This window comes from Hyperolius riggenbachi, chromosome 1, assembly GCF_040937935.1.
Source record: "Hyperolius riggenbachi isolate aHypRig1 chromosome 1, aHypRig1.pri, whole genome shotgun sequence".
Taxonomy (NCBI): Eukaryota; Metazoa; Chordata; class Amphibia; order Anura; family Hyperoliidae; genus Hyperolius; species Hyperolius riggenbachi.
The window spans coordinates 465,586,738-465,602,767 of NC_090646.1; the positions used below are offsets into that span (position 1 = coordinate 465,586,738).

At 44.8% G+C, this 16,030-nt stretch overlaps 1 protein-coding gene across 6 annotated transcripts in view; it reads right to left on the bottom strand.

Moving 5' to 3' along the window:
• RBM19 (RNA binding motif protein 19) overlaps positions 1 to 16,030 on the bottom strand; it is a 253,651-nt gene that overhangs the window by 195,205 nt on the left and 42,416 nt on the right. For all 6 annotated transcript variants that reach the window (XR_011021994.1, XR_011021996.1, XR_011021997.1 and 3 more), the window contains exon 15: positions 473 to 673. Coding sequence is in view for 3 of the 6 variants with exons in the window: in XM_068239762.1 (XP_068095863.1) it covers positions 473 to 673 (201 nt within the window). In the remaining 3 variants the exon portion in view is untranslated. The remainder of the gene's footprint in view (positions 1 to 472; positions 674 to 16,030) is intronic.

A 16,030-nucleotide genomic window follows, 5' to 3' on the forward strand; every position in this document is an offset into this window, starting at 1 on the left:
TATATATATATATATATATATATATATATATATATATACTGGATGATATACAAGATATCTTTCTTGTGTTATTGAGAAATGTTTGCATAGCCTGCTATGGGAAGCCTTGTACAGAAATGTACTTTCATCCATGGACTATATTTCTTGGCATGCACTGTGGTGAGTGCGTGCAAGAGAGAAACCCCAGTACTACAAAATGTAGCAGATGCTGTCCATCCAAGGAGAAGATGGCGCATCCCATTCAGGAAAAGGACCAGAGGAGTAGCACCCTGTGGGCAAGTAGTGAGGCTCACCTTAATCCACAGACAACCCCACCCCGGGCTCTTTTCATTACAAACCTCCCTTAATGGGGGGTTGTTGTACAAAAAAAAATCAAAAACCACACATTAGCGCCCTTTAACAAGCTGTGAAATATGTTCGTCTAACAGGACAATGGCTTACACTATTAAAAATTGAGAACTTCAGTCCTTACTTTTGTGTATGCCAGTTTCCGGAATGCCTGCTTGGCCTCAGTTACTTCAAGAAACTCCACAATGGCCGTTATGCCACCTTCTGGCAGCAATACTCTTCCCAGATCTCCAAACCGTCCAAACACTTCCTGGAGTTCGGAAACCTGTGTACTGGCGGGGAGATTTTTCACCAAGATCACAGTCTTACTGCGTGGTCCAGAGGCCTGATGCAAAAACAATATTACATATATATATTAAATATAACAGTTTTCAGAATATTGCCAGACAGCACTGGAAACCTCAGAAAGATCATTTTAGACAATTATGCTGTCATCTGACTTACTTTTTAACAGAAACACCGAGGTTGAGAAACACAGGGAGAAGCATTTGGTTTTGGAGCTTTTCACTTTGCAATACTATATTTGGCAGCACTTTCCAAGCTTCTCCCCCATCGTATGGCAACATTCAACTAAATCCCAAAACAAAAACTTTTTTACAAAGCCTAACTCCACCTCCCACTTTCATGTTAACCTCTTCCTTCATCATTACCATTAACCCTGAAGGCTTGCCTCACCCTCCTAACAGACAAAACAAACCTCCCCCTGTCCTATTCACTGACTTTAACCCTCTTAGGGCTTGTTCACACCTAGGACGTTTTGTGCTGTTTTTGAGCGCCGGCGACTTTGAAAAACGCCCTAAAATACCTTGTGCAATTAATCCTTATGGGATTGTTCATATCAGCGCATTTCGTCTGCTTTCTGTTCACAAAAGTGCTGCATGCACCATTTTCAGGACGTTTTTTTCTACAATGGAAGGTATAGTAAAAACGCTCTTTAACCTTTTTCAGGTTAAAGAGTTCACTTCCTGACTGATATCAAGAAATGAAAAAATGGAATCACTCTGCAAAAGTGCTTACAAAAGCGATTTGCACAAAACCGTACCGCGCAGTGGATCGCCGGGAGGGGGGAAAACGCTAAAACACAAAATCGGTGCCGTCAGCGATTCAATTTTAGATATGAACAAAGCCTGAAAGTGGACTTGAACTCTTGCACAGGACACAAGGAAAACAGAGAGAAAAGTACCCTGCGTATTTTTAGAGAGAAGAGCCTGCCTAATTCCCCCTTATCTGTAAGTAAACACAAGTGTTATCTGAGCTCTCAGCTGTGTCAGTACAGAAATTCATCAGTCCTTGGCAGATACAGGATGTCCTTGGTAAACACAGAATGTTAACCCTTTGTCTGCTTCCATGAAAGCAGGAAGTGGTCACACTGTAGATTTATTGCAGGAGTTCTGTAAACTGCAACAATTTTTTTCTTTAAAGGTTATTATGCTGTTACTTGTGTACTTCAACCAACGCCTATACCTATAAAACTAGTCTTTTACCTATCCACTAATACAAATGTACTAATTGACCTCTAACCATAAACGGCAAATAAAACTCAGAAATTCTTATGGTCACCAATTCAGCGATTTTAAAGTAGAACACTGTTGCCTAAATGAATCCTTTATCACCCGATGCCTCTTATGCAACCAGCAGCACATAACAGTTTTGTTTCATAGTACAGATTTAAAGGTGGCTGAATTCCTTTTCAAACCCTATTAAATGATCAGATGATGAGATAATCAAATTAAATTTGTTCATTAGATTGACTGGATTGGAAAAAAGACAACTTTACTTACGGTAACGTCTTTTCCAGTAGTCAGAAGGACAGCACCCCTGGTGAGACTTGTCTCCCTCCCAATCGTGGACAGGAACTGCAAAAGAAAAGATTTGCATAACAAATAGGCAGCCATACATAAGCCACTAGCTTACCATGAGTAACTCAGTTAATACAAAAGATGACACGGACCTCATAGATGCTTACTTACATAATTATTATTCCACCCAAAAGAAGGGCGGGTTGCAGGGGTGCTGTCCTTCTGACTACTGGAAAAGACGTTACCGTAAGTAAAGTTGTCTTTCCCAGAACGTCATTGGACAGCACCCCTGGTGAGACGATGTACAAGATATAGGATCTAGGGAGGGACCACTGCCTGCAGCACCTTTCTTCCGAATGATAAGTCTGCTGCAGCCGAGATGTTTAGGCGATAATGTTTCACAAAAGTGTTCTGACTTCCGAAATGGTGCAGTAAGGTTCTCTAATAGATAACGATTGTAATTCACCTATTCTCCTGGCTGAAGTAATGGCCAACAGGAAAATGGTCTTTAAGGTAAGAAATTTGTCGGAAATTTGTGCTAATGGCTCAAACGGAGCCTCACACAAACCCTGTAAAACAATGTTTAAATCCCAAGCAGGTACATTAGTTTTAATTGCTGGCTTAAGTCTCTTTAAAGCTTGAAAAAAACGTACAATTAGATCTTCTTCTGCCAGCCGTCTTTCTAAAAAACGCTCAGAGCAGATACCTGTACCTTCAGGGTGCTGATACTAAGACCCTTCTTATATCCACACTGAAGAAATTCCAATACGGACTTAAGAGATGTATTGTTAAAGGATCTTTCCATACACCAGTCGTTAAATATTCTCCAGGCTTTTTGGTATATTTTTCGAGTCACCTTCTTCCTACTTTGTATCAAAGTTTCTGATAGCTCATCTGAAAACCCTTTGGACTTCAGGATGCCCCACTCAGGTTCCAAGCTGAAAGGTGAAGCCTGTCTAAATTCGGATGCCATACTGGACCCTGAGATAGCAAGTGTGGTAGAGGAGGAAATATTATCGGATCTGTTACTGCTAGTGCCCTCAGTGACGTGAACCATGGTCTTTTTGGCCACAGTGGAGCTATTAAGATTACTCGAGCCTTGTCCTGTATAATCTTCTTTATCACTCGTGCTAGCAACGGAACTGGAGGAAATGCATACATCATTACTTCTCCCCAATTGATCGAGAAGGCATCTACTTTCCATGGTAGGTCCTCTGGAAACAGGGCACAACATTTTTGGCATTTTGTATTCACCCTCCTTGCAAACAAGTCTATGTTTGGGCAGCCCCACTGTAACGTCACCTGCTGAAATATTTCCTGATCTAATGACCATTCGTTCGCATCCAACCTCTTCCTGCTGAGGTAGTCTGCCAGTTGGTTTGAGGTTCCCTTTAAGTGTGTCGCTGTTAAGGATGAGAGATTTCTTTCTGACCAAAATAGGATCTTCGTCGTCTTTTCCCATAAGGATTGACTCCTCGTACCCCCTTGTTTGTTTAGGAAAGTCACCACACTCTGGTTGTCTGTCCTTATCTTCACATGAGAGTTCTTGATTAAGGGCCCGAAATGTAGTAAAGCCTGCCACACTGCATGCAGTTCTCTGTTGTTTGATGACTGTGAACTGATCGTCATACTCCAGGCTCCCTGAGCCGGTAGAGAATTGAAGTGGGCTCCCCAGCCCCATAAACTGGCGTCGGTTGTAATTGTATTCTGCTGAGGAAAACTCCACAGACGACCTGGAGACAGATGATCCAGCTGTTGCCACCAAAGCAGAGAAGCCTTTGTACTTTGTGGAATGACGATTTTCTTGTCTAGAGCCGTCAGAGACCTGTTCCAAGATCTTAGTATCCACATCTGTAGGAATCTTGCATGGAACTGCCCCCACTGGATTGCCGGAAAGGAAGAAGTTAGAAGACCTAGAAGTGCCATAGCTTTCCTTAGCGATATACTTCTCAATTTCTGAAACGAGAGAACATTATTAAGAATAGCACTGATCTTCCTATCCTTTCTAGTAGAAATAATGAGTTCTGGGTCACCATGAGCTTGCTGGTTAGTCTGTACCTCTCGGTTTACAAGCCCTACTCCATAGAGCCAAATTAATCCATGCCATGCACTGATGAGGATCAAACAATCCGAAACAGTCTGTATGCATGTTGGATTATTATGGCTCTGTACAATTTAACAAGCTGACACATCATTGCAATCCAGCGGTTCTGGAGGTGTGTTTAGCTTCTAAGGGTACAATGGTTAATTTGCATATATTCAGCAGTGGTGCTCTGGGAGACATCTCGAGCTCACTCCAACCTGAATTATCGCAAATTCTTTCTGTTTTAGGAAAGCAAATTTTTGTTTTTTTTAGTAGAAATAATGAAACCCAAAAACTCTAAGGATTGGAAAGGGACTAGGACAGACTTTTCCCAATTAATCAACCAACCCAAGTCCTGGAAGAAGCTCAAAGTTGCAGATACCTGATCAAAAACGGATTTCTCAGATGACCCCCATAATAAAAAATCATCAAGGTAACCGACAATATTAATCTGTCTTAACCTGAGAAGGGCTAGTACCTCAGACATAACCTTGGTGAATAGCCATGGAGCGGAAGATAAACCAAAAGGTAAGGCATTAAATTGAAAATGTCTTACCTCTCCTTCCATCCACACGGCGAACCTTAGGTACTGTTGGCAGGATAAGTGGATTGGCAGATGTAGATATGCATCCTTCAGGTCTAGGGATGCCAAGAAGTCGTCCTTCTGTAAGAGATGAACTACAGATCGAATATTGTCCATCCTGAACTTTCTGTATTTGACCCTCAGATTCAGTTTCTTTAGGTTTAGAATAAATCGATAGGTTCCTTGAGGCTTCTTCACCAGGAAGACTGGGGAGTAGAATCCCTGTTCTTTTTGACATGCTGGAACCTGACGAATTACCCTTTTCTGAAGAAGTGACCTTATTTCTGACTGAAGGGCTATTCTTAAAGATGGGTCTTTTGGACAAGGGGTTAAGACAAAATTTTGAGGGGGAGGCTGCTCGAACTCTATTTTGTAACCTTCTAATATTATATTCAGTAACCACTGATTGTTGAATAGTTGTTGCCATCTTTCGAAATAGTTGGCGATTCTCCCCCCCACTGAAATGATGGCGTCATTGCTTGCCTGTCTTTTTGGTATTAGTAGAGGTATTGGGGGGTCTTTGTTGTCTATAAGGAGCCCATCTTCTACCCCTGGAAGATTTATTATCCGCTTCATTTTTGGCGGGGGCCCGAAATGGCCGCTTATTCTGAAAGGGGCGCTTCCTTGGGAAATTATTTTTATTATCCGCCGTACGATCCAGTGTATCGTCCAGCCTTGAACCGAACAGCAGATTGCCTTCACAGGGGATACCACAAAGCTTAGATTTTGATGAAGTATCCCCATTCCAGGTCTTAACCCAAACTCCTCTTCTAGCTGAGTTTACTAATGCCGTGGTTCGGGCTGCCAACTTTACTGTATCATCTGCCGCATCAACCATGTAATTTGAGGCATTCGTAATTTTAGGAAAGTCGTTAAGAATTTCTTCCCTAGAAACGCCATTAGCAATTTTAAACTGCAAGTCTGATAGCCAAGTCTTCAGAGAACGACTAACTGCCGTTGATGCCACTGCCGGTTTAAAAGTTAACGAAGCAGACTCCCAAGCCCTGCGCAAAACATTATCCATTTTTTTGTCTATTGGATCTTTTAGGTTACCGAAGTCTTCAAACATTAGGTCTGATTTTCTTGACACCCTGGAAAAAGAAGGATCCAGCTTTGGCGGAGGACCCCAACAAGCCTGGTCATCCGGGGCAAAAGGGTAGCGCTTAGATAAAGATTTGGGCCAAAAGACCCTTTTCTCAGGATTTTCCCATTCTTTCTTAATCATAGATTTAAGAGTAGAATGGACCGGAATGAATCTGGATTGGGGGTCCGCCAAACCCTCATACATCTGGTCCAGGGGTGTCAGGGGTTTTTGCTCTGATCTAATACCCATTGTTTTATGCATGGAGGTTAGGAGATCTTTCATTAAATCTGGGGAAAAAGCAAATTTCTGTGGTTTTTCAGCTTTTTCCATCTCTTCACCCTCAGATATCTCTTCTAATGCAGATATTTCCCCTTCAGAGAGTTCTGAGCCCTTTATATCACTCTCCCTACTTCTCCTAGCCTGCACAGGAATACGTGCTGCCGGAATAGGAGAAGACACAATATTGATAGGCATAACAGTAGCGTCACTGCTAGGGCCAGGCATATCAGCAGGGTTGGGGGCTACAGCTTGAGAAGAAATCGCAGAATCTTTAATTTCTTTGATTGCTGAAGACATTTCTGCCCGCATCCAACCCATCAGATCTTTAAATATGACAGGGGATTCATCTTTAACAAGTTTATTTGTACAATCCTGGCACAACTTTTTAGAGGATGAGGATGACAAGCGAGTGAAGCAAATGGCACATTTCTTCGCAGATTTGCTAGATCCACTTGATCCATGCTGACCCTTGTCAGTTTTATCATGTTTTTCAGGCTTTTCATGTTTTTCAGGCTATAAAACATAATAATAAGCCAACCATTAGCACCCTCTCTAGTACACACATATATACATATACACACTGCATATTTATATTTCATTGTACTTGCCAGAGAGGAATCTTGGGCTGGCCTGGCAGACTGCGCAGGAGCTGACCCAGAAGCGTCCTCCATGCTCACATAAACCACCAGAGTGAGACAGGGAAAAAGATTAAATAAAGAATCACATGAACAACAGGGCTCAGCTGACTAGCCCATTAGCATAATTCATTTGCATAGGCTTCCCCTGGACTACCTCGTCGCGGCACCTGCCGCTTAATTGTTATGCGTAATTACATACTTATCCCCGTAGCCCCTGCCGCGCTTATTTGCAAATTACCTCAGCGAATCAGCTGTTACTGATTCGCAATCACCGCCGCGGCCCCTGCCGCCCGATCAGAGTCACGCTGGACGCCGTGCGTGACGACTTCCGGGTTGACCCGGAAGTACCTTGGTCTGAAAGCGCGCCTGCGCTATATCTCTGCTGCCTCGTACGGAGAAGCCTCCTCCACGCTGCAGGGCTCCGACTGTCCACTGTACAGCATGCCTGGAGCCCTGAAAGACGTTGCCCCCGACCACCTGTCATGGATAGCATCCTGGAGACCTCTCCTCTGCATTCCCGTCCGGGACAGGAAACTGAACTGAGTTACTCATGGTAAGCTAGTGGCTTATGTATGGCTGCCTATTTGTTATGCAAATCTTTTCTTTTGCAGTTCCTGTCCACGATTGGGAGGGAGACAAGTCTCACCAGGGGTGCTGTCCAATGACGTTCTGGGAAAAAAAGTCTATCTTATTCAATCTAATAGTATAGTGTATGGAAAGTAAGGCGTTTTTGACAAGCACCTTTGTTGTACGTGAACAATATAAACAGAATTAAAATATGCTAATTTCATCAGTTTTCATAGTCCATGTGCCTCCTCCATCGCATTCCTGTTGGGAGCATTCTTTGCATGCAGTTACACGTATTTATGAACTGTGCATGCGCCGAGCGCTCCCAGCCACGGGAGCCCAATCAAGGAGCGCCCAGGTGACACTGCGCATAATCAGCAGACCGCAGCCAGACTATTCTGACATCTTTTTTAGGTGGACAACGGCACAACGGAGTGGACCTGGAGGACACAGAGAGACCTCAAAAACTACAGGAGGCTGGAAGAGGTTCCAGGCAAGTAAACATCAACTTTTTTCCCACCTCAGGTATTTATTTAACACTGACTTAATTTGAAATCCTTATTTTAATAAATATATACCGTATTTTTCGGACTATAAGACGCTCCGGACTATAAGACGCACCTAGGTTTAGAGGGCAAAAACCAGGAAAAAAATATATATTCTAAACCTGGTGCATCTATAGTGCAAGGGTGTCTTATAGACCTTCCTCCCCCCAATTATGTCCTCCTTTGTACCCTATACCTGTGTCCAGTGTCCCCATCTCCTCCATACCGTGTCCTCTGTCCCATATGATCCCATACATTATTGCTACAAGTCTTTTCTGCTGTGTACTCTCTACACCTGTCCTCCATCCCGCTGTGTATCCTGGCTCTGTATCCTGTGTACATGTCTGCTGTGTATTGCCCACTGTCTTTCTCTTGCCTTCTTTGTGTCCCTGTCCTTCGTTTCACTGTGTATCCTGTGTCCGTGGTGTATTGCCCGCTGTCTGTCCCCTGCTCTCTCTCCCCCTTTCTATGTCCCCGATGCAGCATTCTACCTGGTGTCTGTCCCTCTGTGCCCATCGATCACGCTGTGTATCCTGTGTCCGTGGTGTATTGCCCGCTGTCTGTCCCCTGCTCTCTCTCCCCCTTTCTATGTCCCCGATGCAGCATTCTACCTGGTGTCTGTCCCTCTGTATCCTCGATCATGCCCTGTATCCTGTGCCTGCTGTGTAGTGCCCGCCGTCTGTCTCCTGACTTCCTGTCCGTATCCTTTGTTCCTTGCTGTGTATCCAGATTCGTGGTGTTTTATCCACTGACCGCTGTCGGTCCCTTGCCCTATGTGCCCGAGTGCAGACTGCTTTGTCCATACTTAACTACAGTACACCTCTCCGATGAAGAAGAAGCAGCCATCTCCACGTTCTTGAGGGCGGGTCCAGAGTGACATCACTGGGGCCAATCGCTGCACACCCTGCAACTGAGGGAGTGCAGTGATTGGCCCCAATGATGGAGCCCTGCTCCCGCCCGCGAGACCATCGCGTCCTATCAAGAAGGGAGCAGGAGCAGTGAGCTGCCGTGATTGGCGGTTTGGGGCAGCGCCTCCTCACCTGATTGGTAGATGGCTGCTTCCTCTTCATCGGAGCGATGTGCTGTAGCTGAGTGTGGACAAACGGGTCTGCGCTCGGGGACATTGGGCAAGCGACAGACAGCGGTAAGCGGGCAAAACACCACGGACCCTGGACAGCGTGACAAGGAACAACGGACACGGACACACAGAAGGCAGGAGATAGACAGTGGGCAATACACAGCAGACACTGACACAGCATACCCAGCGGGAATAAGGACACGGGCACAGGATACACAGCGGGAACGAGGACACAGAGCAACAGACACCAGGTAGAATACACAGGGAGACGGAGGACACATTAGTGCAGGTCCAAATTTTAGTATTCGGACTATAAGAAGCACTGACTTTTCCCCCCAACTTTTGGGGGAGAAAAAGTGCGTCTTATAGTCCGAAAAATACGGTATTCTTTTAAAGTATAACCACTCAATTAAAGGGGCACAATTGTGAAATAATCCATTAGCAGGTAAAGTAAATAACGACGCAGAAGTGGTAGAAGTGTAAAAGAAAAAAAATTAAGAAAAAAAGTAAGAAGATGACTCACCCTAATCACAGACTCTCTGGGAATCCCATCATTGTGTATTTAGCAACAAAGCTGTAGCGCATCTCCCTCACTTGTGGGGGCCAACAAAAATAACGGTTTACTTTTTCTTCATCATTTGTTTTTCTTTCAGGCTTCCACCACTTCCACATTGTGTTGTTTACTTTACCTGCTAATGGATTATTTCACAATAGTGCCCCTAATGGCCCATACTCAGGGGGGTTTGGGAGGCCAACAGAGGCTGGGCTGTATAGGCAGATCCAGCCACTGTATGCAGATCACATTCTTCAAACCGACCTCGGGTTCTCTTTAAAGGGAACCTAAACTGAGAGGTATATGGATTTTTCCTTTTAAACAATACCGGTTGCCTGGCAGCCCTGCTGATCTCTTTAGCTGCAATAGTAGCTGAATCACAGACCTGAAACAAGCATGCAGTTAATCCAGTCTGACTTCAGTCAGAGCACCTGATCTGCATGCTTGTTCAGGGGCTGTGGCTGAACGTATTAGAGACACAGGATCAGCAGGAGAGTCAGGCAACTGGTATTATTTTAAAAGAAAAAATCAATATCCTTCTCAGTTTAGGTTCCCTTTAACCTGCTGGGCGGTATGGACGAGCTCAGCTCGTCCATTACCGCCGGAGGCTGCCGCTTAGGCCCTGCTGGGCCGATTCTCTTCAAATAAAAAGGAGTACACGCAGCCGGCACTTTGCCAGCCGCGTGTGCTACCTGATCGCCGCCGCAGCGCGGCGATGCGCCACGTGCAGCAGCGAAAGAGGGTCCCCTCAGCCACCCGAGCCCAGCGCAGCCGGACCAAACAGTTCCGGCCAGCGCTAAGGGCTGGATCGGAGGTGGCTGACGTCAGGACGTCGGCTGACGTCCATGACGTCACTCCGCTCGTCGCCATGGCGATGAGGAAAGCAAAACAAGAAGGGCCGCTCATCGCGGCCCTTCTTGTTACTTCTGATCGCCGGAGGCGATCAGAAGTACGCATTAGGAGCGCCCTCTAGTGGGCTTTCATGCAGCCAACTTTCAGTTGGCTGCATGCAATAGTTTTTTTTTTATTAAAAAAAAAACAAACAAAAAAAAAAAAACGTCCGGTCGCCAGCCTGGCAATCTTAATAGAACGCCAGGCTGGTTAAAAAGGACCTGAACTCTTTCAGGACAGAAGGAAAACAGAGAGAAATGTATCCTGTATGTATTTAGCCTGTCCCCTCATCTGTGTCTAACCACAAGTTGTAATTTGATCTCTCCCATGTCACATGACTGCCACAGCAAAGATGGCAGATCAGCTCATTTAAAAGTACAGACTGTTAGCTGTAGAAAGAGATCTAATGGATTGGATTATTGCAGCAAAGAATCCCCTATTGGTGTTGGTGAACCATAGTTTGGTCGAGGACTTTCTATACAGAGTTTCTCTTTAAAGGGACTCCGAGCACCTCTCATGGGCATGCCTTTAAGACAGACGACTTCCAGCAAAGTCGTACTGTGATCTACTCAGCAGCACTGAAAAGGCTTGGTGTTTCTTTAACAGTTTCACAGCATCAGAAATTTGTTTTTTTTTAATCCAAGATGGCAGGCAACATTTTTAAATTGAAATCGAACAAAAACTATTTGGTGTAGAATGGTGATTTCATCAAATGATTGAGGAGAGCACAAGCTACAGAAAGGTATGCATCTTTAAGTACTTTGCAATACTGGTAGGAGTCTAAAGGGGCCCATACACTCAGCCGATTTTTGGCCGATCGAAATTGGCTGCAAATTGATCGATTGACCAATCAATCGATTTGCGGCCGCTTTCGATCGATTTCAATCGATCGGACATGTTGGAAAAATTTGGCTTATCTCTAGGGATGGCTTATCAATTTGCATTGGACCTAATGGAAATCTGATGGCAACAAAATGCCATCAGATCGATTTTCAATAGATTTCATACTGCTGCTAATCTAACGAGTGTATGGCCACTTTTAAAGCCATGCCCATGCGAGGTGCTCGGAGTCCCTTTAACCTCCCTGGCGGTAAGCCCGAGCTGAGCTCGGGCTATGCCGCGCAGGAGGATTTCTCAGGCTCTGTTTGGGCGATTCGCCCCATTCAAAGTGCTGTGCGCGCAGCCAGCACTTTGCTAGCCGCGCGCACAGCTCGATCGCCGCCGCTCTGCGGCGATCGCCCGCACGCAGCGGCTAAAGAGGCCCCCCCCCCGCCAGAGCCCTGCGCTGCCCGGACCAATGAGTTCCGGGCAGCGCTATGGGCTGGATCGAGTGCGCCTGACGTCAGGACGTCGGCTGACGTCATGCCGATCGTCGCCATGGCGACAGGAGAAGCCAAACAGGGGAACGCGTTATATACGCGCTCCCCTGTTTGCTATTGATGCCGGCGACGATCGCACTAGAGGGCCACATGCGCTCTCTAGTGGTGTTTCATGTAGCTACCACTCTGGTAGCTTTACATGAAACAAAAAAAATAAATAAAAAAAAAGGATTTTTGCCCATTTGGCAAAATAAATTAACCGCCAGGGAGGTTAAAGAGAATTTCTCTTGGAGAGAAATATAGGCATTTCTAGAGGCACAATTCTAAGTAGAACAAGGCCGTAGGAGTGATACCAGCTCATAGACCAGACAAGCTGGCTACAGTATCAGCAAAACAAGAGCAAGTGTTATGACAACATTCTAACAGTACATTAAACAATGGTCCTGGGACATATTACCTAATTGTCGGGGTATCTGAGCAGGCGGAAGCAGTGTCACCCATCACATGCTTTTATCAGCCAATTGCAGGCTTGGGATGCGATGTGTGACTGGTCCATCCCTGCCAGGTGGTGACAATGATTAACTCTTTAGAGGCTAGTATAAAAAGCCTAACCTGAGCTGCAGAGGTCGCTTCTAGTCATTTCTACCTTCCTGCGATTTTCTCTTTCTGCTTTACAAAGACGAACCTAAAGTCGGTGCTAGACTTGCTTTAAGATGCCATGAAATGCTTAAGATATACTACAAAACAGATTCCTACTTTGCGGAGTCACCCCTAAGACATGACTGCATTTCCCCTGTATATCTATTTTGCCATATAAACTCCTTAAAGTGAACCTCCAGACTAAAAATCTACTCAGCAGCACTGAAAAGGCTTGGTGTTTCTTTAACAGTTTCACAGCATCAGAACTTTGTTTTTTTTTAATCCAAGCCTCATTTTTGGCTGAACAGAAGCTAAGCTCCGCCCCATCAAAGAAAACTGCCCGGGGGGCGTGGCTACCGCGCGATAGAGATGGCCGCTTAAGGACAGAGCTCCGAGAGAGACTCCTCTTCCACCTCGCCAGACAGACTTCCCTTCTTAATGGCAACCAAAGGAAACAAGTCGGGACACGTCCAGGGATCCCAGGGCGATTCAAACCTACAACCTAGCCGCAGCATCCCCGCTATGTTCCGCAACCAGAAGCCAGAGGATACGACTCGTGATCTATCCAAGATGGCGCCGGCCCAATCCTCCACACAGGCCGCAGACCTCACGCAAGTGGACAAAACATCTCAAGATGCCCCGGTGAGTGCACAGGAGATGTTCTCCTACATGAAGCAGCTTCCCACAATGTTAGATATGACTTCGCTTGCTTCCGATATCAAAAGCAGTATGGTGGGGGCCTTACAAGACTTTAGAGAGGATCTGCAAAGCTTGGTAAAACGTATAGATGATGTTGAAAAAGCTGGGGACAATAGGGATGCGGCTATCGAAGAACTACAACAAGCGTCTGTAACACATAACCTTCACTTAATAGAGGTTAACAGACACCTTGAGGACCTCGACAATAGAGGAAGACGGAATAATATTCGTCTAAAAGGGGTCCCTGAATCGGTCCAGACCGCTGATATTAACTCAGCCCTGCTATCTATCTTTAATAGCTTATTAGAACGCCCTAAAGATGCCCCGATTGAACTCGACAGAGCACACCGTGCTCTCAAGCCACGAGGAGCACCCTCGGAGACCCCGAGAGACATTATATGCTGCGTCACAAACTTCTCCCTCAAAGAAGACATAATGCATAAGGCAAGAGAACAGGAGGCTATTATATTCAATGATACGGAAATCAAGCTTTTTCAGGATCTTTCCTTGATAACTTTGAAGAATAGACGGGCGCTTAAACCTGTGCTAACGGAACTTCGTAAGCTGGGAATTACATACAAATGGAGGTTCCCCTTTGGGTTACTTGCGACTAGAGAGAGCACCACGGCTTTATTACAGTATCCGGAAGACCTGCAACGTTTTTATGACACTTTTCAAATGACGTATATTGATGTGCCAGAGTTCTATGGAGAATTCAGACTACCGGTAGTCCTTGACCGTATGTATTATGCAGGAGCAATCACCCCGGTCAATGGTCCGTGGCCTAAAATGTCTCTGCGCCGCAGACGTAACGTCCCCGACAGCAAGGGCGACCGCTACAGAGCGGGTACTCCACAACGGAGAGATCGTTCCCCTAGACGAAGAAACAGGGAGGCTTCCTCTGATGACACTGGTGACTAGCCTTACTACAGAGTCATCCGGACGCTATTCTTCAAAGACTCAGGTTTACTGTGCCTTGTTTTCTGATTTTTCGCTGGAAGGCCTCACTGTTTATTGGCTTACTTACCCTTTGTCATGACTAAAGTTATGAAGCACCAGTAATTGCATATTTGATGGGTTACTGGTACACTGAGCATAACTTATCCTGTTTTATTGCTAGCTGCGTTTTGATCCATATCACCATTATCCCTTACAGAATGTTACTGATATTTTTCTGCTTTACCTGACCAACGCATAGGTTGAATAACCTTCCTTTTTTCCTTACAGGATTATGGGACTTTAATATTGTCATTCCTTGCTCTTGCAGAAAAAGACATATGTTGACTAACTCTTCACCTTACAGGTTTTGAGATCGTAGACAACTCATAGTTACAGTCTGTACCTTCTCCCCCTTCCCCCCCCCTTATGCCTAACTTTTCCCTTTCCCCCCACCCCTTTTCCCCCACTCCCTCACCTTCCCTTCTTTCCCACTGGTGTCTGCTAAGGACAAGACAGGCAGTTATAATGCACCTGTTACTCTATTTAAGATGCAATAGTATTTTTTGAGGTGAGACTCAATGTGGACGGTTCATCCCCTTTTCCCCATGCTTAATGTCAGCACTAACTCAATTAATCATGACCATTTCCTCATAATCAGAAGAGCTCTTTTTGTGACAAGGTAACTAAGAGAGACAACTACTCTCAATTGCTTGCTTGCCACACATTAGCTATTAACTAAACTACCTAGTGGTAATTTGTGATACTCTAAGTAGAGACACCAGATGATCATGGGGAAAAGGGGATTGGTCCCCTCATGGGGCTCCTTGTTCGTTCACATAAGGGCAATAAGTTATTATTATTAAGTATTAAGGAAGTCACAGATGCTGTGTTTTCTCTTGTTAAAATTGTATCAGAGGTGGAGGAGGAGCTCTTGGAATTTGGTTGTGAAGCACTTCTAGGTTCTGTTTTTATTTCCGTACTCTTTTTTTGTACCCTTTTTCTGATAACATACGGAATACACTTTATCCCGTACTAGACTAACCATTAGCTCCTCCTTGCATCCATTTTTGTTGTGTGATACCCACAGTTCCCACCAGGGGACAGAACCTGTATACTACTCAGACCTCCGCTTAAATCCGCTCCAGGTTCATTTTGATTCTTCGTATTACTTGTTTTCCCCAACTTTTATCCCACTAACTCTACGGCATTCCTAACATTTAACAGGAAGCCCGGGATATTTTCCCCCCTTTTCGACTGTGTCTCATTCTGACACAGTCTTACCTTGTTTGATTACATTGATAACAGAGATTAGATCGGGGTTGCCAGAAGAAACATAAGATGCCAGCACTTGGACCAGAATTGATCCTTAAAGTAACATCGTATAACATTAAAGGACTTAATATACCAGAAAAAAGGAGTTCGCTTCTGAGGGAACTACATAAGTTCCACACTGATATAGGTCTGATCCAGGAGACGCACTTTGCTCGTGGTAAAATCCCATCTTTCAAGCATAAGACCTACACTCAGATATATCACTCTACTAATTCAACTGGGAAAACTAAGGGAGTATCGACTTTAATACATAAGAGACTAAACTTTGAACTTTTAGACACACTGAAAGATGAGGAAGGAAGATTCCTCTTCCTAAAGGGTAAAATTCTGGGTGACTTAGTCACAGTTGTAAATATTTATGCTCCTAACGTGCGTCAGTTTCGTTTCCTGGACCAGACCTTCTTTTTATTAAAGGGATTTATGGAAGGGAAACTGATATTAGGTGGAGACTTTAATATTACGTTAGAACCACTTCTAGACTCATCTAATGGTACCTCTTCTCTACCCTTCCAAACCCTCAAGAGAATCAAAGGGCGTCTTAGATCCCTTCAACTACTTGACTCTTGGAGACTATTAAACCCCTCGGGGAAAGATTACACATACTTCTCAAATTTACATCGCAAATACACCAGGATCGACTATATAATGATTATG